The sequence below is a fragment of the Drosophila novamexicana genome, unplaced genomic scaffold (assembly GCF_003285875.2).
Source record: "Drosophila novamexicana strain 15010-1031.04,08,12 unplaced genomic scaffold, DnovRS2.1 tig00000689-arrow-pilon, whole genome shotgun sequence".
NCBI classification, from domain to species: Eukaryota; Metazoa; Arthropoda; class Insecta; order Diptera; family Drosophilidae; genus Drosophila; species Drosophila novamexicana.
Genome location: NW_020824818.1, coordinates 3,444,782 through 3,468,499, shown reverse-complemented (window position 1 = coordinate 3,468,499; position 23,718 = coordinate 3,444,782). Strand labels below are relative to the sequence as shown.

Here is a 23,718-nt window from a genome sequence, read left to right as displayed (position 1 = left end):
AGAGAGTGCATACCTTAAGCTGAGCTTCGAGCTCTAAGAGAGATGACTGAATTATTGAGATCATACATATGTCGCTGACATTTCGGGTATTACTGCCTATTAGAGACTTTCTTTCACTTTCCTAACGGACACTCCTATGCCTTCCTCTCTCCAATCATTATGATTTATGCTATATTCATATCCTCCCTAAATGGGGTACAATCGTCAAAAATACCACGATATTCCTCCTTCGCGCCGACAAATATGAATCAGACAATGCCCATATATGTATCCTGCTAAAGGGCGTACACTTGTCCTGAGCGTTAAAAAAGGATCTGTGGGTCGTGTTCTCCCAATATAGTTTCCACTGCAAATTCTTATACTAACCGGAGTTTTAAAACGCCACAACTTTTCCTATTAAGTTGTTTACAAGAAAAGTTCCAGGACATTTACATTCATCAAATAGAAGAATTTAACATAAAGATTATTATATTAATATGAGGAAGATAGCCTTCTTCATACTCCCGTTAAAAATGTGCTCTTGCACGGAAATGTGCTCTTGCACGGAAGCTCATATCATTTTACTAAAGTATCTTTAGGTTAAGAGGAACATCCTCAACTAAGCCAACTTTACAAAGAGTTTGTCAAACTGTCTCCAAATCTCGAGAAGCCACACAAACAAACCGCAGCGACAACAACAAAAACAACAACAACAATGTTAACCGACGGCAAAGCCGCAGACGGGGCAAAACTTGAAGATTTGTAGAGCTGAGTTTGTGTAGAAACTAACCGTAAGCCGCGTCACTTTTAAAGCTTCGCTTGGATTGCGATTGATTTGGTTATAAGTACTAGAATGCACTTGGATTAATAATAGGTTATATTATTTTTTACCTTTGGTTCGATCATTTTATCAATTAACCCGCAGCGCGGCGCTGCGTAGTTATATGGCATTAGGGTGACCATTTTTTGCGAGGATTTTATCAACTATTTAACAAGTGGAAGCCGTTTTTTTTTTTTATTTTTTATGCTAGTCTGTTTTGAAATTTAATTCGTTGTCATTTGATAAGCGTTGTATCACACACACACACATAGACACAGGCACAGCCACAGACACAGACACGCACGACGTTTTCTATATATGTATATGTATATTCTTGCGCTTGGCGTGCCTTGTTGCGTCCGCCTTGAGTAGCTCGAGTGAACTGAACTCTGCGGCTCGGCGGCGAGTCGAGTGAACCGTTTTCGGGTTTTTTTCGATTCTGAGTGAAAATCTCGGCATTGGGTGAGAGCGCACGACGACGCGTCGAAACGAGTTTGTGAGCGTGCGAGCGGTTCGGCATGCGACGGCAGCGCCGACGAGGGCGAGACAGCATTACTTGTCTGCCATCTCGCTCGCTCGCCGCAATGGTGCGCCTTGGCCCCGCCCATTCAAACGGGGTGGTTTGGCCCGACGCCGTTTCGTTCATCTATCTATTTATTTCTATTAAATTTTTGTTGTTTGCAAGCCGCCCAAAAAAAAAAATAAACAATAGAAAAAATAAAACCAAATAAAAGCAAATGCAAATGTCAATCAAATATTTTGGACAGCACATAAATTATTAATGCGCCTCAATTAATTAATAATTTAAATTATTGCCGCTCATTAAACAAATTAATCAAATTTAAAGACATTCATATTCATTTTGCTTTTAAAAATTTAATTAGCGAAACTCAAAACTCTGACCGGGTTTTAAATTTGTACTGCATTATATATAGATCCGACAAACATATCTGTTTTTTATTTTTACTGCAAAATATAATATCTTGAAATATGGTACCATAAACAAGTGATAAGCGTAATCGGAGCAAAGCGTGTTGTATATCTCCTTCTTAAATGTTTATAGACCGCGTAAGCAATAGAAATCTACATCTAAATTACACTGTTTATTTGATGAATCAGTTCAAGCACTTAATTACGGGTGCTTAAGTATTCCACTATATATAAATTTGAAATTTGTAAATCAATCGGACACACCATGCCAATTAATTTATACATGCAGTATAAACTCGTTTGTTTTGGCAATTGGAAACCTAATTACAATGATAAAGGCAAATTTGGAGAATTATTAAGAACCCTACAGACTGATGCGTGTATTATTTCAATTTCATTCGATACATTTGCTTTATTTAAAAATCACTACAAATAGTTTGCAATGAGTTAGCCTGGTTATACATTAGACAAAACCCCAACAAATATTTAGCTTATTATATTTTATAATTTATATATATTATATACATTTATTTGATATTTACATTTTCCAAATTTGTTGAGGTTTTGTCTATTATATTAAGTTTATATTCTAATAATGTATCAATGAGAATGCAGAACCTCGAGTGTTCCTTTTTATTTGATGCGCTCCATATGCTTTGCTTAAATCTCAGCTATTGTTTTTGGGCAATTTTTTGTATTTCTTTAGTTTTAACTAAGTAAATCTATATATATTTGCGCTTTTTACTAAGAAATTCTAGCAACGGTTCTCTTTGGAAGCCAATTAAAAAACCTCATCCAAAAATGTTGTAAATTCGTATTACTACTATGGATATTAATATTATTACTAATATTATTATTATTAATATTATATAACAGAAAAGACCTTGCGTAGTCTAGAAAAGTGTAAAATCTACGTCAAATAGAGTATAGACAAAATTTCTGTTAAGATTTTGTTGTTAAATTAACATTACCTATAAATGAAAAAACACTTAACAAGTTTATAGCACAAACTTCCAATGTAATAGTAGTTTTTGTTATTTGTTTATTTTGTACAATATTGAGTATATATATCATAATTCCAATAAATTGCACAGGTGTTGTAATTGCAAACGCTCTTTTCCCTTAAATGAAATTCCCTTGGCTATTTGTATATTTTTTCTATATTTTTGCAATCTGTTTGGAACAACTCATGGCAAGTACTTTTAAAACCAAACAGTCATAACCATTTTGTAAACCATTTTATTTATTTAACGCTTAATTTTGTGAAAACGTCTAAATAAACTTTCGAGTCTTGGCTCTGTCTTATCGACCATATGGAATTACACGTAAACAAAGCAGGCTCATAAAAATAACAACAACAACAATAACACGAGACAATAAATAAAATCAGAGAACACACACTGACCAATCGATTCATATGCCCTGGAATTCTTACTAATAAACCCCCTACCCCCCACACACACACGCACACACACACACAGAACGCACACGCACACACAGATACACACACACACACACACACACACACACACACACACACAAGTGCACTTTCAGACGCCAGTTGCCACCTGCCAAAACAAAAAACATCGCAACCAAATAGGGAAACGGGGTGCAGAGTGTGTGTGTCTGTGCGGTGGGAGTGTATGGGTGTGTGTGTAAATTGCCTATAAAGTAATTTAATCGGCACAAAAATGACTATTTCTTGCGTAATTATTGATTATTTTAAGGTCAACATTGAACACAATTTTGATAAAATTCCTGACAACACGAATGAAGAAAATAACTTTTTTATTATTATTAGAACTAGGTTGAAAGTTCAAAGATTAAATTGTGTTCTTCGTCGCGAGGCATGCAAAATTGTGTTTGAAATTAGGGCAGATATTTTATATATTTTAAACATTCTAATTTATATATAAATATAAAAATAATAATAGTATTTGTATAAGATATCATAGAACTCTTGCTACGGACTTCGTAATAATTTATATAGATTTAAAATTATACAAATAGTACATTTCGTAAATTTCTTAGGGATGCCACGATTTTGAGTTCAAATTGAGCAGCATTATATGAAATATGAATTACTGGGGAAAATGTGTTCTACGACAAACATAGTTACATGTTTTATCTAAATTATGGTTTTGTCATGCATGACAGTAAAACATAACATATATATATATTCCACGTCGATTTTAACACCTTAGCCTTTATAGCTAAGTCCGTCCGTCTGTTTCGTTATATTCAAATTGTTCTCTACGTTCTAAAGCTAGCCGGATGAAACTCTTCATAGATCCGACCTTTTGTTTCAGATAGGAGATATTGCTGTCATAGAAACTATCTTGAGGTTTTGTGTGAAATTATGAAAACCCAGCTTTTCTTTACATGATATTTACTAGCTGCTTTAATCGAAACCCTTTTTACTAACTATTTATTTTTATTGTGCATTAAATAGTCTTGAGATTATAAATACAGTTCAGCTATTTATATCCATTTATATTATAAGCATTTATACATGGCAGCTAGTGTAATGGATTTTTGAATGAATTGCGTTTGCTTGTCTGGCATATTTCGTAATTTATTCAGTGTTTAAATGTTTATGGCTAAAATAGCGAACTTTACACTTAATGTGCAGACATGTTGAATTCCACAAGCTCCTTCTATTTTATATACTTATTTTTGTGGTTTGTGCAATTTGTATTGTGAAGCACATGCCTCAGCGGTTTTTTCTCTGAAATTAGCATAGAATAGTCTATCGAGTCTGTGAATCGAGTCGGGGCGAGTCGAGTCGAGTGGAGTGGAGTGGACTGGAGGGGATTGGCTCGTGTGGCACGATAGCAATATCAGCTTGAAGAAATGCCTTTGCGGGACTGCGAATCAGACCTTTGGCATGCGCTGACAGCGACATTTGAAGAACCCCTCGCCAGCCAAGCCAAGCCAAGCCGAAATCGGGGTATCAGCAAAATAAGACTTGACCCAATTGTAGGCCAAACTTGGGCTGCATGACGCATCGCGAATGTGGTATACGGCAAATGTTGGCCGCTTCCTGAGTGTCGAGCTTACAAGACAAGCAACAACAGGCGACAAATGACAACAAACAACAGCAACAACAACAACAATTGTGTGTTGTCTGCCTGAGTCGAGAGACCTTATCTAGATGCTGAGCCAAGCCAAACTTCAGATCAAGTTGTAAAAATGCGCGCGATTATCGTTGAACACGCCATGAGTGCGAGTTAACGAGCGAGAGAGAGACGGAGAGACAGGGAGAGAGTGAGAGATATATGAGAGCGAGAGGTCGTTGCAGAGTGTGGGCACCTCAGGTGTTGAACCTGGATCGCAGCAAAATGGCGCCCAATCCTGGCTAGCTGGGGCCCAGTTTGTGGTGCACCTCTTGTGGCGGCTGCATTAAATTAATTCAGCACCGGGGAGGTCCAGCCCGATCAAAACTGAACGTAAATCTTAAACACTTTGTGCTGCCAGCCTGCCTGCCTGCCTGCCTCGAGCGCACGATCAGCACGTTCACAACGGACGACGGACGACCGGTCCGCGACTCCAGCCCCAGTCGCAGCTCCAAACAAATGTGCGAGTCTCAGCAACATGCAAGAGGCAACCGGCTCCAGCTTCACAACAAAAAAAAATAATTATAATCTGCAAATGCAGCGAAATTGTGCGCAGATTTGTTTACAGACAGTGCCAAAGCACTTGGAATGGGCAAATGGCAGCATAACAGGCAGGATGCGGGGGTTCGAGCCCCGCACTGGGCTGATGATCGCGCGTAGATATAATTGACGACATGTTGTCTCACGATCGTGCTAAACCGATTAAGGCATATTTAATGCCCCAACCGAGCCCAAGTCGCAGTTTCTGCAGCATTTTAGCAGCGTCAGCAGCAGCAGCAGCAGAGTCCACGGGTCAACGTTGGGTTAAAAGTGCGCTCCGAAGTGTGTAATGCACTTCCGCCAAACAAATCGCGGAATTGTTTGCACAATTTCACATGGAAATCGCATTTGTTAACTGCCATTGCCCAATTGGCCTGGCCAATATTGTGAGCGTTTTTCATGCCAAAAACCGAAACACAAATATATATGCATACATCTGTTTGGGTATATATATGCATATATCATTTATTAAGAAAATTCGTTTAAAAATATCCATGGTTATTTCCTTTCCAGAAATATATATATATGCAAGTAATGGAAATAATTATGGAACAGAATTTGTTGCCAAAATAAATACCTTAATCATTTTATAAGAGATTTGCGTTTAGCCAGAAAATTGTTTATTTTTATATAAGGGCACAATATTCGACCGATTGTTTCTCTAGAAACTCTGCTAATGTGTGAAAAGCAAAAGTGAAGCTCGTAAGCTTAGGAAAACAAAAATCTTTTTCTTACAAGAACCTAATTTTCCAGCCACTCGAAACCTAATGCTCGAATATATTAGAGAAAATTAATACGACTTATTTGGTTTTTATGATTACAAAGCATAAACTCGTATAACCTAATATGCCATAAAACTAAATGGCTCAACCCACTACTGTGGAGGAAAAACAAAAAGATATTGTTGCTGGACTTGGGACTCCATAAAAAATGTATTTTCATAAACGTTTTATGTGCGCGCCAGAAGTTTTCTTTCTTTATGAATCAAATGCAAGCGAAACAATAACTTGGACTATTCGTGAGCGCAGGAGTCGACCCTCTGAGACGTATCGAAAATAAACCGTGCCAGATATTGCATTTTGCGCTCTATCAGAGCGGCCTGGCACTTGCCAGGGTGCTGGGTGTGGGGTGCGGGGCGCAGGGTGCATGGAGGGGGGGACCACAAGTGAGTCTCTTGATGGCTGTCGCTTTGGATGGCCACCGGGGTAGCCTCGGAACGCCTCGTTTATGCTTTCATTCCGCTGAAAATTATGCGGAACCCGTGTTTGTGTTTGAGGCACGCGCCAATTGCCACTGCAGTCGCTGCGGGGGGCAGGCGGAACACAGAGAATGAGAGAGGGAGAGAGGAAGAGAGCGGCAGCAGCAGCTACGCTTGCATTGCCATGGTGACCTCAGCAAAACAAACATTGGTCAGGAATTTTCATTAAAAGCCGGCTATTGCGGCCCGTGTGCACGGACACGCCACCCAGCTCGGTTGCCCAGTTGCCCGGACAACCTGCCACACACGTAGCCCGAGAGACGGCAGCGAAGTGTGTCAGCTGTCACTTGGCATAGGCATCAAAACCGATGAACACGCCTGCTCATAATGCCAGAGCACGGAGGGAGGGCGGGAAGAAGACACTAGCAGGTTGCTATACCCAGTACATAGAGCTGGCCAGGCGGGTATGTTGAGTCTGAGTCTGTATGGAGAGCGTTTGAAACTGATGCAGAGCTGAGAAAAAGACTTGATATACTATGACTGATGCACTTACAGAAACACATATCCTCTTCGACAATGTCTAATCCAATGCTGCAAATAACAATTTGAATTCGATAATCCATTTTGCTAAGAATCAAACTATGAACAACAAAGAATAAACCTCACCTTAAATCTGATGTGAACCATTTTCGAGCTATAATAAAGAAGAGTTTTGGGAAAAGGGGCTCGAAACAAAACATAGGTTTCTACAAGCGTAAAATGAGGAACTTGAACCAAGGCAACTCGAATTTTATTTGATAATTTCCAACTTTTAAAACAGATAATTTGTCTTTAAGCTTCCAAGGTAATAAGCAATTATAAACATTAGAGAATATATGTATATATAATTGGAGATGAAGGTAGACATGATGTCATACCAAATATCAGCCAAATTGTGAAGCCTGGCTTAAAGATAGTTTAACACGCCAAATACAGGGTATTTAGCTAGTCAAATGGTAAGCAACAAGCAAAGATTTGTCCGCATTGAAATGTACATTACAGCGAGCAAATCATCTAACGATTATCTGACAGATAGGATCTTTATCACGACAAATTCAACTCCTTGATTATCTTGCAGATAAAGCTTTTATTACTAATTTACAGGGTATTGTCCACGTCTAATACATATCCATGGCACATTGAGCGTGTGGCTTGTTTTTACCTGTGGGAACGACTCTCTAATTAATTTAATTATGCGCTCTCGACTTGCGCGTGTCAAACACGCAACAACAACAACGGCAAATTAAATAGTCACGCCTGGGCGAGCTCTAATCAAATGCAGCCCTGTGTACGTGTACAGTGAACACCAGCAAGCGCCACCGCCCGCAAGTATGCAGCATATGTTTTCGTTTGCTGCCGTTGTTGTTGTTGTTAAGCTGTTGCCAGGCCTATGAAATTTAATTTGCCAGCATGGGGAAAAAAATGAAAACAACCCCTCGAGACGAGTCGACTCGACTCGAGCATCGCTGACAAATTGAATTTGTAAAGTTGCCCAGTTACAACAACAAATCATTTTGGACCCAGGGCTGGGGTGGAATGTGTAAAAACACTGATGCGGATGCTGCGTGTGTGTGTGTGTGTGTGTGTGTGTGTGTGTGTGGTAACCCAAGACCCACCCAAGGCATGTTACGCTTGTCTGAACGGCCTTTCCAACTTGGCCCTCAACTGACTTTCGCGAAAGTAAAGTGAAATTGTAGCCCAGCAGGGGCGGTGGGGCGTGACAGTTCACAAACAGGCTCAAAAAAAAAACACACACACACAATTATTAACACTTATTAATGTTGAGGTTTTTATATAGATGGCACCCCAGGGCCTCAATTAAAGTCCAAAAGTGCCAACAGCTGCCTCAAGTGGCTTCTCACTTCGCGCCAGGGGCGTGGGGCGACCTGCTCGCAGAGGGGGTAGCTTTAAGTAGTCATTAAGATTGAGTGAGATAAGATTTGTATTTTTTTATAGCAACACACTCTCACAGCTGGCACTCGATCGAAATCTGCCCTTAGGCAATTCGCCGTCAACCCCTCCTGAGATTTGACTTCCAGCACGATCTGACTGCCAACTCCCGACAAGCTATTGACAGCTATTGTCCTCTAATTAAACAACAATGTTGACCTATTCTCAAGATGTCACGGTCAAGGTTCAGTGCGCCAAATCATTTATTTTCCAACCCAAAAAATAAATAAATAAATAAAATGATATGTCACAAATTGGTACAAGAAATCGGAGGCTTTGTTTGCTAATTAAAAATATTATTGGACAGAAAACAACCCTCGGGAATGCGTCTTAACCCGTTCGCACGCAAATCTTAACCCTTTCATGGTAACCACTTGGCTAATCAGCTGCGCCTGATTAAGGCGGAAAAAGGATTTCCTAAGATTACAAATATATTGTCATCTTAGAAATAATAAATAAAATATTGAGCGATAAAAAACACGCCTCACCTAACATCTGGTTAAATGGGATTACAAGTTTGCAGTTATTCGGTAAGTAAGCGATTAATTCCGGAAATTAAACAAAAAGGAAGCAAGTTCGAATTCTCTAAAAATTAATTTTTTTTAAAAAAAGAGAGCATTAAGTGCATCCTACAATATAAAGTTCATCAGGTAAAGTACTTGCCCTTCCGGAAATAAAACCAACAAATCAGAATTTTTTTAATTTCTCTCCTTGCTTGAATTTCTTTTGTTTTTGTTTTAAATCTTGTTATTGATTATTATATTAATTTACATCATTTAATTTATTTTTAAACCATATTCAAATCCTCAAAAAATATTGCTAAAGGAATTACTTCATTTGAAGTGCAGTCTTCTAAATTCTCAACTTTTCATTTTGTACAGAAATCAAAGAAAAGAGCAAATAAAAAGCAAATCGACAAATGAGAGTTCTTATATGCGAGCACACACTGTAAGTGGGTGGGGATTAAAAGTACGCCTTATTGGCCCGCAAGTACTTAAGTGCACCTGGTGCACAAATAAAGACTGCATATTTACTTCAGCTGCCAGACTTGGGCAGCCAGAGATGGATCAATTCTTGGCATTTGATGCTACTTTACTGAAATCAAACTGTAGCGCAAACTGGGCCAACTGCGTCGCTGGGCAACGTGAACGGGCAATCTAATACCACAATGGTCGACGCTATCAATTACACGACTCTCGAGGCAACCCTAATGCTCGGCTGGATCGGTTTCAGCACAGACCTTGGCCACATTAACTCGGACTGTGCTACTCTTGCGATAGCGCCGCAAGAGCATAATATATATAGAAAATGATATACAGATATATATATATATATGGGTATTAAATAGAAATATAAAAAGTTGATTATTTCCGTTAGACTTAATTACTTAAATCGCAAGGCCGTTGTCAGGCCATATCCCATTACAAATATCCCAAAAAAGAAGAAGAAGAAGTAGATATGCGAGAGAGAGTTTGTGACTTGAAGATATCCTATATATAAAAATACTAGAATACTTCACTCCTGAGTTACTTCTATGTTTATTTTACGAAGTTTATAAAATTTGTAAGGTTTTAAGTCGAATTTTTGCTGTGTCTATATGCCAAAAATATCGGATGTAGACTCGTCAAATGAGGTTTCTATTAGCTAAAACCTTTGCTCAGAAAATCAAAGCTGAAAATGAATTATTATTGATTTTACACAAATCTGTGGATCAAAGATAAAATGGAATATGTACGCCTAGCTCGATTGACTTCTGATCTAAGAAGGCCTCAGAGCTGCCTATTCATGCTCCTATTCGACTAAATACAGGGTATGAAAAAGCATTGAATGAACTGTTGATGGCAAATACATGAGCCAAAGCATAGTTTCTGCTGCTGCTGCTTGATCAGGTGCGCAGATTTTTTTTGATTTTTTTTTGCTTTTTTTAAGGTATTCTGGGAGCGATCGAAGCCCTATCGAATTTCGCGTTGCCGCCTCGCCAATCAATGGGCAGCAATGTGCATGATTTGTTGTTGGCATTTTGGCTGCCAATTGTTCGGCTCGCGATGCAGTTTTTCCCGTTTCCCAGGGCAAAGCCTCTAAGGAAAATGTGCAGCAGGAAATTTGATATTTTATGCGAAGTGTCCGGAAAAACGTTAGGGGCACAAACAGAGGCAGAGGCAGCGGCAGCGACAGAGGCGCAGGCAGTCGGCCATTTCGTGGTAAAAATTATGAAAAAAGGAACAAAAAAAAAATATTTAAGAAAAACTGTCACGACTGCTAACGAGCAATGCGATCGCTGCCAAGTCAAAGGTCGCACGCTGATTGCCGACAAATTTGTCTCGAAAACTTGCGAGCCGCTTAATTGCAGCGCGGATCGGGAGACAGGGTTGCGTCGAACCTCAACCCGCTCCTCTCGCTCCTCTCGCTCCTCTCGCTCCCCTCGCTCCTCTCGAGCAGCTGGCCTGACAGCCTGTCTGCGCCTTTGACTGACAACAGCCACACCTAAGCAAACTCAAAGATAACTCGTCTTCTCTGCTCTGCTCTGCTCCACCAACTGCCACTTGATTGTAGAGCTGTGCCAAATCGTTCAGACTTTAGTTCCATTGAACTAGTCTTCGATCTAAGAGAGTGGACCACATTACCGATTATAATTTGTTTGGATCTTGCAAGTCGCTAAGTGTTCAGTCGTTTATTCGCCTCCCATTATAGTCCCAAAATGCTTCACTAGTTCTTGAATTCCAATCATGTTCAGCAGCTCTTGAGCCCCAAGATCCTTCAGTTGTTTTAATGTCTCAATATCGTCAGTAAGTTTTCAACACTCTTAAGTATTGCATCATCTTTTCATTGTTCGACCTTTTTTTAAGTCCAAAATTTAGTATTTCTCAATATTGTTCATTAGCTCCACCTTCATTCAGTAGTTCATTTAATTCCAATCGTTCACTTATTTTCCAATGTCCAATCAGTAGTTCATGATCTGAATCAGCGTTCACTAGTTCCTCTGACACGCATAATGAAACTCAAATGAACTTTGCGCTCAAAGGAATTAATAAAAGACTAGTTCGTTCAATACAAAATGAACTACTTCCGAACCACTTCAGTGACGTGAACCAAGAACTACAACACTACCTAATTGAACCGGAAATGAGTTTTGTTTTCACAGGCGGCGCCCACTTGACCCCGTAGCCTGCGCTGCGACACTGTCGCGCAAAATCAAAGTGCCGAACCGCACAAAAATCCATTATATGGGATACATGGGGTATATGGGTTATATACCCCTTGCCCGGGTGGCAGGCTCATGTCAAATTCCCAACTTGCAACAAAATGTTTTACATCAATTGCGGCCAAAGTGCCGCGTGCAGCGTTTCCAAGAATGCAGCGGGCTGCAACTGGAATTATCCCCCATCATACCCATTCCCATCCCCAACCCCATCATCATCATCATCATCAACCTCATCATCATCAGGCCAACTGTCAAATAATTATGACAAGTTCATTTCGTCGTACTTTCGCTCATTTGTTTAGTTCCTATTTTATTTTTTTCTCTGTTCTGCGGTTCTGTTGTTACGCTTTAACGAGAATTGCTGTAAACGGAGAGGCCATCCGCCCAAAGCCCCCAGTTCCCTGTAACCCCCGCCCAGCACCAATTATCGGTGCGTTGTAAATGTGCGCGCTTTTGATGTGACAGTTGCCTGAGGTTGCGTATCGCGGCGTGACGCTCGAAAGCCATAGATGCACTTCATGGATAACTATATAGAGATCTATAACTAAAGCCAGCAGCTTGTGATCGAGAGATTGTCAAGATTATTCCCGAAAAGTATGCTATAGGGTTTAATGGAACACAAATGAATCTCAGAAGCTAAATAAAATGTATGGAATTTAGAATACTACGCATCTGTGAATAATGCCGAGTGAGAGCGGTAAAGAGGTATACATATATTATTTTATCATATAATTTATTTGTCTTATAAAATTATGGGATTGAATTAATATTGATATTAATATTATTAATATAAATGGAAATATATATTATATTACTTTGTGCTAGCATTGTGAATGGAAGATTAAAAAGTTTCAGAAGAAATAACTAACTTCAAATTGAGAATAAATCAACATTTTATGAGACCCAAAGATAGCCAGAAATGTTGCCTAGCTCCCTTCCACCAAGTTCTATAAACCTAAAATGTTGTCTAGTTCCCTTTCCCGAAGTTCTCTTGAAATCCTTGACAAATTCAGTTCCAACCTTTGGTTTCTTCGTTCTGACATACACCACTCGAGCAGACATCAATAACGACCTGGCCATTAGTGTCGTGTCCAGCTCTTGCGTCAATTCACACTTTCGGCCGATCTATTTTGAAGAAGACGAAAATCTGGCCGTATAAATAGCTTCCAACGCGGCTATCTATAGCCAAGGCACAGCTCAAAATATGCTGTCGAATGTGACAATTGATTTGCTGCAGACCCCGACAATTGTCTAATGCCTTCGACTTGGTCTATTTTTGGTACTGCTTTCAAATATAGACCACTACGGGATGAGTCACAGCTCTGCAAATCCTGCAAAATGGCCTGGGCAAAAATATTTGCAGTCATTAGTGGGCATTAGGCGTAAAATCCAACGAAAACAAACCCCGGCTGGTTGGATATCAGCAGCATCAGGCAGGTTGCTCTAATTTTCGCTGGCAGGACTGACAGGCGACATAAAACAGGATAAAAGGGCTAAGCGGCATGCTGCAGACGCCGTTGTCGTCAGCTCGAGCGGATTATGTGCCCAAGCAACAGGAACTGGAATGAAACAATGGAAACTGCCTCGAGTCGCAGGGCATATATGCAATAGTCAGAGCTACACTTCCCCCCCGGCATTTGAGTGGCATTTGAGTGGCATTTGAGTTGCATTTGATGTAATCCAAGTAACTTACATGCTAATTTATTGCATATATTTTGTGGTTTTACAAAAACCAAACATGACGTCAGCTCGTGTCTGATAAGCCACACGCAACGAATTTGTTTGAACAAGATTGGGAAAAATATATTAAAGCGATTCGGAATAGGTCTTTAATTAAAGCAAGAATTGCAAAATGAAAGAAAGAAAAAGAACTACACGCAACAAATTTGTTTGAACAAGAGTGGGAAAAAAAATATTGAAAAGATTCGAAATAGATATTTATTTTTTTCTTGCATTAAATAATATTTATGCATTGTTGCAAGTTGGAGAAATAAAGAGAGATACGTGAAGTGCCACGATTATAAAAGAAAGTCAAACAAGCTTTAGTTATGTTTAAAAAAAGTTGATATGTTTATGAAAGCATTTGTCAAGAAAAGTAAACAAAATATAGTTTTATGAAAATATTTGGCAGGCTTAGCAAAGAAATATAGATAGGTGTACGTATCCGAAACTTTAAGCGTTCTTAGCTAAGGAATTTGTTAAATTTTATTTTTATTAATATTTGTTTTCATAAGTAAAACTGATTGTCTCAGATGACGGACTGATTGAAATACTTTTTAATAACTGAATGACGATTAAATCACAGCCCAAATCTTAAGATATAATAAGAATTTATAATTTGTTCAATAGAGTAATGTTGTGAAGAACATAAAAAACGGAAGTTAATTCCTTAAAAGATTTAAAGTTATGGCATTATAGATCACAGAAATAGAAAATTTAATTAATGACAATTATCATTATTATAAATAATTTATTATTTATTTTTAGATGTTGATTTTATTATATTTTTTTTTATTATATTGTATTATATATTATTATATTATATTTTATTATATTATATTATCCATTTCCTATTGTTTATTGAAACTATCCAATGCTTATCGCTTCCTCACTATCTAAATCTAGCCCAAATATTTATCTGCCGTTTAGGCTGCGTGTCTCGACAGAAATTTTCACCTTAACTTGCAGAATTGTGGATTGTTTGCGAAAAGCTGAAATCTCAAGTCCGTCAAATGACATTGAACATAAACCTGAGCCTCGGACAATTTGCAGTTGCAGCCCGTGCCTATAGCTGTCTTTCGCAAGCTTTGCCCCCGCATTATTTGTTTACTTAAAAAATTTGTTATTGCTACTGTGAAATTCAGTTTCAATGCGGAAAAACAAACACAGTTTGAGCCGTGTAAACAAACAAACAAGTTCATTTCGAGACGTTTTGCTTTACCATTTAATGCCGCGCTCTCTTTCTCTCTCTCTCTCTATCTATTGCTCATATTTCTCTCTCTTTCTGTATGTGGCACAGGTAGTACAAAGTGCAGATGCCATCTCCTGCCTCTGGCTGCACTTCCTGTGCCACGCCCAGCAAATACATGAAGAAGAAAAAACCATTTGCCATTTAAGCCGAGGGCTGCATTCGCCGTTGACCCTTGTGCTACACAAAGCGGCTTAGCCAAGCAAAGATTGCAGATTATGCTGTAAAAATGTCGCAGGACATTAAGCCGAGCCTGCCGTATTTACGCACCCCCAGCTCCTGCCTCCCTCGACCCAATGCAAAAAAAAACAACAAACATTTAAATGCTGTGCGAAAGGGGCGTGGCTGTAATGGAGAGTGCGGCCATCAAAATGAGCAGCAACCGCATGTGAAATTAACAAGTAAATGTGATTTAATAGAGGGGGCACGACATATAGATACCCTGCACTCAGCAATACACACAATACACACATACATATACACACACACACACACGCTGCAAGTCAAACTATGAAAAAATCAAACTTAAATAACTAGGATATTTACTAACCGATATTTATGAAAATGTAGGGGCTTAACTATGGCATCCAAATTCGTATGTATTCCAGAAATCAACTCAGTTTGTCTTCGAACATTTTCGATTATACGGCAACAAATGGGGAGAGAGGGCGGAGGGATACTCTATAACTACACACGCTTTCTATACGAAAACAAGTATACAAAATTAGGAGAACTTCGCGCTGATAATCTACGAGCTGTGCTCAAAAACTTTGCCTCCAAATCGATATTTATCGACGTTGAGCAAATTACAGTTATCGATGCTGAGAAAATCACGGTTATCGATAATACTTATAAACTTATTTCGCCTGCAATTTAGTAGAACCTAAATCCTAGTGCGATAAAGTTCCTGAGCTCAATTTGTTTACACAGACTCAGGCGGATATATCAACTCGACTGTTGTCCTGATCGGGAATATATATACTTTCGTATATGCCACCTTAATTTTCCCATATGCACAACTGCAATATACTCTGTTATTTTAAACAATTTTTAATGGGTCTAGGGTATAATTAAAAAACCCGCAGCGCTCAAGTACTGCGGGGGCAATACAACTACAGTCCCCCCCCCCCTTACGTACTACCTCCTAGCCCCTGCTCCTGCTCCTGGTGCTGCTGCTGCTGTTGTTTGCATTGTTTGTTGTTATAATGGCGCGCCCGTAGCGCACAACAACGAAAAGCGCAAGGCATCTGCAGGGCGTCCTTTTGTACATTTTGCCTCGTTTGCTGCTGCTCCTTTTGACGACTCAAATTTCAATGAAATTATCCTGACGGCATTTGTCTGTGTGTGTGTGTGTGTGTGTGTGTACGTTAGTGTGTGTGAGTGTGTATCTGAGCACAACAATGCTGAATAAAAATTTCGCTGAAATTATTTACTAATGGCTTCAACAGCAGCCTGGACGAGTGCTCAGCCCGCAGTTGCTCGGAGCTGGCAGCTCGTTCGCGTTGCTGTGGCATTTGCATTTATGAGATTGACAAATAGACAAACAAAATGGCGGCGGCAGCGGCGACGGCGTTGCCAGCATCGCTCCAAAAGCACATCGATGTTCGCCATTTTGTTGCGCCGCCTGCCCCAAAAAATACACAGCAAACTATTTTGTGGACAAAATTGAAAAGCAATATTGCGTGTTTAAATTATATCAATTTTAAATTTAAAACATTTCAAAGTGCAAGATAATATAAGTTAAATATCTGTGCAGGCCCCAAAATACAAATATAAATAAAATAACAATATAGCAATATATAATTAATATAAAAGTAATAATAATTAAATCAATTTAAATAACTCTACAGACGAAAAAGGCACATTACATTTTAAAACGCGAGTGCTAAAAAAACTTGATATAATTTAAACTCAATTCGAGTTAGGCAGGCGCCGTTTACTTAGCTACTGAAACTACAGGCAAAAAAAAACCTTTAATATTAAATGGGTATTATATAATCATAAATAGAAAGAAGCAAAACATTTCAATTAAAATCGAAAATATTTTCAGATATTTTTATCTATATCAGCAACCGAAAATTGCCATTTTTTTAATAGAATATTAAATGGATTTTATCACCAAATTGATTTACAATTAAACCAAAATGTTTTACAGTGTATATTTGCCATTTGGCCGTTTCGCCTGGCAACGACAACAACAACAACAACAGCGCAAATTGCTTTGCTCCAAAACTTCGCTCAAGTTACGCCAGGGCGAGAGGGTGAAAGTGGGGCGAGCCTAAAAGTAATGAGACGGACTGGCTGTCCGGGCAACATAGTGACAGAGAGGCAGACAGAGTTAGAGATAGAGAAAGAGAGAGAGCGGGAGAGGGGAAACAGCGCACTCTGCTCACACATAATAACTGTCAATCAAAAATATAAAATAGATAAAAAGAATCAACAACTCGCAAAGATTTCTACACTGATCTATCTGTAACTCTGGCCTGACCTACTGCCTTCTGGTATTCACATTCACATTCGTATACGTGTTCGTATTCATTTGCCATTGCCTTTTGTGGTTTTATTTCTGGTCAAATGATTCACTCGATCGACAGGATAGAGTATGCACAAAGGCAGTTCTTTGCCCTTCTTCTTCTTCTTCTTCTTTATTTTTTCTTTTTGAGTGCCCTTTTTAAGCCGAAAACTCCCTTTTGACTACTGTCTTTGCCCTTTTGTCTGGGCAGAGCATTTAAAGGCTCATTTCTGTTGGGTCTTTTCGGGAAATGCGCAGTAGCCAAAGCATTTGCATTTATTTTGTTCATCTTTTTTGATTTCTTACAGCTCACTGGCAGACAAATCACTCGCATCTAGATCTCAGTCTAGGATTTGGATTAAAGGCTTGTAATTACGCGCAGTTGATGTGGAAAAAAAGATCATTCCCTTCAGAGTCAGATTTTGTTGCTGCAAAAGTTGAAAAGTTGAATTCTCAAGAGCTGTAGAGTTCAACAAGGAATTAGATGTGAGTTTGTGTGCATTATGCAATATGTGTGTGGTCAAAGGAATTTCAATAAAAGACCACAATTTGGAAAAAGGTTTTCAAGGTAAAGAAAAATCATGGCTACATATATTTTACATGTGATAAAAGATATACTATGAATTTAAATCGGATGAAAACATGTATCATGATGTAAAATAATAAATACATCTGTAGATATATAACTGATGCATGCTATATATCTAGGAAAAGCGTTAATATACATATATTTGTATACAAGAAATAAAACAAAGCTTCGATCCTGATAAGCTACATCTTTAAAAGCTTACCAAGCCTCATAAATACCGATTTTGGTTAAGATATCTTGAAAAACAAACAAGATTTTAATAGAAATAGTAATTTTTTCAGATACATCCTATGCGCCAGCTATCTGATTTAGTTATCCGAACTAGTCCACTCTTACAAGATAGAAATAGAACTTAGACATTTTTGATTGGAAAGTAATTGACAGACAAACTGTAATACTTAATAGGATCGAAAATTTATACACTCATATACCTATAAGAAATTATATTTGTAGATCCATGACAACTGTAGCGGAAATAATATAACTAATTTTATATGCCGAAAAGAAATATATTCAAAATATGCATATTCTAGGTGGAGTTCCACGAAGTTCTGTGCATCGTTATATCTTGTATCGTTATAATAAGTGACATAAGCAGATGAGGAACTCAGATAAACAGAATCTGTGCCCATTCGATTGAGAGCGAAAAGGGAGAAGTGAAAAGGCAAACATAAAGCTGATGAAGAGGAAGCGGTGCGATAAGCAAATCCTAATGGAAATTGAATTGAATTGAAGTCTGGGCTCACCTTGTAGTAATCCAGTGTTGAAAAGTTTTGATAGCACGGCACATTATACAACATATTCCAAGCGTTGTTGTTGTTGTTTTTGTTGCTGCTGTGGCGTGTCGCTTATCAAACGCGCTGCGTCTGCGCGGACATGACGATTCTTTAATTGGGCAATTAATCAAAATTGTATAATTGTTATTAGCTGCATATAAAACACGACAAACAAGTGTTGACAAACGTTTTATTTTGCTATTTTATCCAATTTTTTTGTATAATTTTATTGCACGCGCGTCGCTTTAATTTGCATTGGCTTACAATTTGTTTATTTTGCGGTGTTAATTGACCAGTTCCGTTACGCAAATTAACTTGTGCCAAATTGTGTGTGGGTGTGTGCGTGTGTGTGTGAGTGTGTGCATTTATTTATGATTATTTTTGTTGCTTGTTTAATTTGTCATTTAACATTTTATTTCATGGAGCCGTCGGCACAAAGCTTTTACCGTTTTATTATTTCAGCTGTCGTCCGCTCGCCCGACGAATTGTCACATAAAGCTGAGTGTCAACTGAATTTGCCCATTTGCCCAGTCGAAAGCGTCGCCGAGGCGAACAGCGAGAGGCAGACAAGTCAGCGATAGCAGCAGCAATAACAACAACAACAACAACAACAACAACAATAGCAGCAGCAGCAGCAGCAGCAACAGCAACAATGCGAAGCTTCAATTCACTCAAAGCGCTGCCTGTCTCGCTCGCCTGCCCTTTGCTGCGCACGCTCTCTCGCTCTGGCACACTCGTGCGCTGAGCGCTTGAGTGAGTTTTTGTGTGTTGAGCGCATTTTGTTATTGGTTTTTAGGGCGGCGCCAGGACAGCTGCTCGCTGCGCATTAACGGCATTTGCAATTGTGCAGCAAGTGGGCAGCACTCAATGCTGCTTCCTGGAAGCGACTTTCGTTTCCACGAACGGTGCTTGCAGTACTATGCTGCTGCTCTTTTGCTTCTTCTTGTATTCTTTATTTTTGGGACCTCTTGTGGCACTCGCTTAACCCAATTTGAAAACACTTGATTGGGCGCCGGGCAAACTGTCCACTCGCATTAGGCAAACGATGCGGCATTTTGGTGGTACCCATGCAGCTTAGGCATAGGAGTTTCAATATATGGACAGTTACCAAGCCGCTGGTCTTTAGCCATGAAAAATCGGTGAAACAGCAACGGAGCTGAAACGGAACCAGGGCAACAGACTGTGCAATCTCTGCTTCTTCTTATTTTGATTTTTTTTTTGTTTTGCGCTGGCGTCTGGCGACCGGCGACAATCCCAAATGGCAAAGAAGTTATCCCTGCACGCCTCAACGCATCGCGACAGTTGTTAACGTGTTTAATTAGCCCTACAAATTCAATGAATTGCGACAGTAACAGTTAGGCTTAACAACAGCGCCAACTCGCCCAGACGATAATCAAATATTTGAGCAGCCATTTTGAAAAAAAATAAAAAGGAGAAAACGGCACAACTCCAGCAACCCTCGCAGCTGACAAAGGCGCATGCGTGGGCACCCCAAAAGGAAAGTGAAAAAAAAAACAAGTAAAGCAATTGAGTTGCGCTCAATGCACGCCTCGGGCATTTTGGGGGCGTGCCCAACTACCTCTAGGCGACAATCGAATTGAATTTAAAGTTCACTTTAAAAGCACTTTAATTTTGACATTTGGTTTACGCAATTTCTTTCAAAAACAATTAAGCACAAGTTCTTGAGTTTAACTTAAAATAAATAGAATATAAACTTTGTTTCTTCAGGATTTGATTGCTTAGTTGATCATTTGTATTAGTTTATATAATCAAATGCAATAAAGAAATAGTTCTTGAGTGAAAGTTAAGGGTTTAATACCGACTTTCCAAATGTTCATAAATTCAGAACCTAGTTCTTCAGTAGAACTAGTTCACGGTGGAATAAAATCCAATCAGAAAAAATCAAGGATTTTTAGTTCAAAATAAGTATAAATGTTCTAAAAATGCTTATTATATAAAATACAATCAGAATAAAAAGGTTGTCAAAATGTTCATAATTAAAGCAAAAAATTCTTATTTCAAGAACATTTTTAATATCAAAAAAAATTGTAAACCAAGACTTAAGCAAAAAATTGCAACCATTCAATTTAGTAATTCCTTAGGAAACGTAGTGTACTTAATTTAAGCGAAGTTATAACAGATATAACAGTTTTAAAGGAAGAAAGATCAATACAAATCCAATTATTGAATTAAGTACTTTTTCTTTTCATTTCTTGATGATCTATACAAAGATTAGAAAAAACAATGGAACTGGGAACAACATTAATATACTAAAACGCTTTTGTTTAAGTTTCAGTATAAATTACAAGGAGCATTACTAAAGAACAAAACTAGCTTAACAACTGATATCCTTACTATTCCTGCCAATTAAATAAAGCCAAAACAGAACAAATATTTTATTTTAAATCTTTTGAATAGCCAGAGTGCTGTGGTTTTTAAGCTTTCCAGTTTAAGACCTGCCTTGGAGAATTTTTCTAGAGTATTTCAAATGCAAAGTTGATTAAATTAAGCATACAAGTCGTACACTTTTTGCATAAACTGTATGCGCTGGCAAAGCGGTTCATTCATAAAAATCAAAAACCGACAATCGACAAGTTCTCTCGCGGTAATAGGATTATGAGGCACACGTGCTCAATGTCAGGCCCGCGGGCCAGGCCGTGCCCCTTACTGCAGCAAATGCTTGCTGCAACTGGCAATGCGACGGGAGGAGAGGGGGCCGTGCCGGGGCTGAGTCGAGAGCATCGAGCATCGAGAGTCGACGCCCCAAGAGCTTGGGTAGGCAGCGACAACAGCGCTCAACGCTGACGTCTCAAATGCTCGCTGCCTTTTATAGCCTTGGCTTTTATTATTAGTGACGGATTTCCGAGTCATTAGACAAAGTTATGCCTCGGACCACCGCGTCTGTTTAAGCTACTTAAACGCGCCGCCCGCCCACGCCCCAAATCTCCACTGGATGATGGCCGACCGTCGACAGGGCGACAGCGGGAAGGGGGCAGAGTTGGGTGGGTGGGTGGTTCGGTCAGTCAGGGACGCGACTTGCTCATGTCGCAATTGACGGGCGTCAGCTTAAGGCTTTGACAGCTTAGCATTTAATAAAACAAATAAACTGATAAATGCGCGAGAGATTGCCCACAAATGTGGCACATTAATTTGTGGTTCTTGCTTTTCGGGTCTCGAAACGGGCGCTAAGGGACCCACAGCACTGCGAGGCGCATTTCACCCACGCCACTTAAACACAAATCAATAACTTTATTATCCAAAAGCAAAATATAAATAAATAATAAATGGAAGAAAAAAACAAGCAGGCAATACCTCCAGCTAAAACCCAGAGCCATGTTTTACGAGCTGAAAAGCGTCTTGTTTAACTGCCGCGGACAATGAGCACCCGCTGTGCGCGTTAAAAATCGCTGGCGTTGGAGTTGGAGCTGGGACCAGGCCAAAAAGGGATTCCACTCCGTTTACATTGGTCGGATCGAGCGGGCGCCGTGCGTTTATAATTTATGCCAACGGCTCTCTGTAGCGCCAGTTGACAGTAAGTCAGAGAAAAGGAAACCCAGCTGGCGATGGGTCACACACAGTAAAGTAAATACTAAAATGAGTCAGGCTTCTTTGAGCTGAGGGTAAAGGTTCAGCTAGTTAAAATGTGATAAAACCAAATTGAATGAAGAGGGACCCTGCTTCGAGAGTAACCTATCAAGTTTATGTGGAAGAAAGAGGGCCAGTTAATCAAGCAACCCTCAATAAGAAACCGAGCATTGTCAGCTAAAATAAAAATAGAAACAGATATTGAGGGTAGGTCCAGAATTAAATATGTTTGATGAAATGCACTGGAATAGCGTTTGCCATTCCAACTACGAATAAGGCGAACTGCCTTGGATTAAATGCGAAGCATCTAATTATACTTTGCAACACTGTCATTTTATACATAGAAAAGTCGCTTGTCTGAACGATAACGATACATACTTGGTTTTCAAAGTAGCTAACATTGTTTAACAACATAGTTTACATTCTTTTCGAATTACGTACACGAAATTTTCTTAGATTAAAAAGGCAATATCTGGTACATTTTGCAACACAGTCATTTTACATATAGATAGTACTTTTATTAACTTTTTGCCGCGAATCCAGCGAGAGCAGTAAAAGTAGCTGACATTGTTTTACAAAACTGATAACATTGTTTTCGAACTACGTAAACGCAAAAGTCTTAGTGCAGAGTATATTTTCAAGCATAGTCATTTTATACATAGAAAAGTCACTTGTGTGATCAATAAAGATAAATACTTGGACAATAGACTTTGGAGATGATTAAGTCAACTTTTTTTTTGTTCCTGTAGCAGCTATACGATGTTATTACGATTTTGTATATATATTTAGGGAATACAGTAAAAATAATAAATGTCGAGTTTGATCAAGATATCTCGTTAAACAAAAACGTTTTCCATAAAATAACCTACATGTCGACCGATTGTTCCCATGACCTCTATTTGATATGGTGAGATGCTTAGAGAAAATAGTATTCTCTGGTAAAAATTAAAAATAATCTTAGAACTTATAATAAATTTAAAAAAATAAGGCAGAAAAAAGTTGTTAAAATGATGTTACCCAGCCAAGTCTTTTAGCAAAAAAGTCTTCGTGCATCCTTTTAAAAAAAAAAACACACAAAATATAAGTACTATCCAATGTAATGAATTTTTATTATTTGCATTTTTATGTTATTGACAGAAAAGATCCTTTGTTTGTTTCAAAAGCAGCTTTTACTGTTTTACAACACTGTCTTACCCAACACTGTCTAACAAAACTCTACAAAACTGCCATTTAACGGTATTTTAGCGCAAAAAGAGCTACATTTCATTTAAGCTACAATTTAAATGAAGCACAATTATCCTTCCAAGCGCAGCTCTTCGCTTACAAATTGCACACCAACTCTTTCGCCCCGCACAGGAGAACCACCACATTTATGCCCCCCCCCCTCCTAGCCTTACCGCCCGCTGCCAGCTTATCACATTCAAGTTTATTGACTTTTGTATACATATTTGGCTGATGTTTCTTTTTTTGTATTTTTTGTTTCTTTTGTTTAGCCGCTGGCACTGTGAACGGCG

At 38.9% G+C, this 23,718-nt stretch overlaps 2 protein-coding genes across 4 annotated transcripts in view; both read right to left on the bottom strand.

The window, feature by feature from the left end:
- LOC115763041 (developmental protein eyes absent) overlaps positions 1–18,725 on the bottom strand; it is a 30,134-nt gene extending 11,409 nt beyond the window's left edge. The window contains exon 1 of one of the 2 annotated variants that reach the window (XM_030705461.1): positions 18,590–18,725. In XM_030705461.1, the coding sequence (XP_030561321.1) occupies positions 18,590–18,643 (54 nt within the window). In that variant the 5' untranslated portion in view covers positions 18,644–18,725. Of the gene's footprint in view, positions 1–870; positions 1,083–18,589 lie in introns of those variants that run through there. The other variant, XM_030705460.1, reaches the window with a different exon arrangement.
- LOC115763043 (intraflagellar transport protein 52 homolog) overlaps positions 1–23,718 on the bottom strand; it is a 42,633-nt gene that overhangs the window by 7,717 nt on the left and 11,198 nt on the right. Inside the window, exon 5 of one of the 2 annotated variants that reach the window (XR_004017850.1) lies at positions 17,616–17,682. The exons of the other annotated variant lie outside the window; for it this stretch is intronic. The gene's annotated coding sequence lies outside the window, so the exon portion shown is untranslated. Of the gene's footprint in view, positions 1–17,615; positions 17,683–23,718 lie in introns of those variants that run through there. 2 annotated transcript variants of the gene reach the window in all.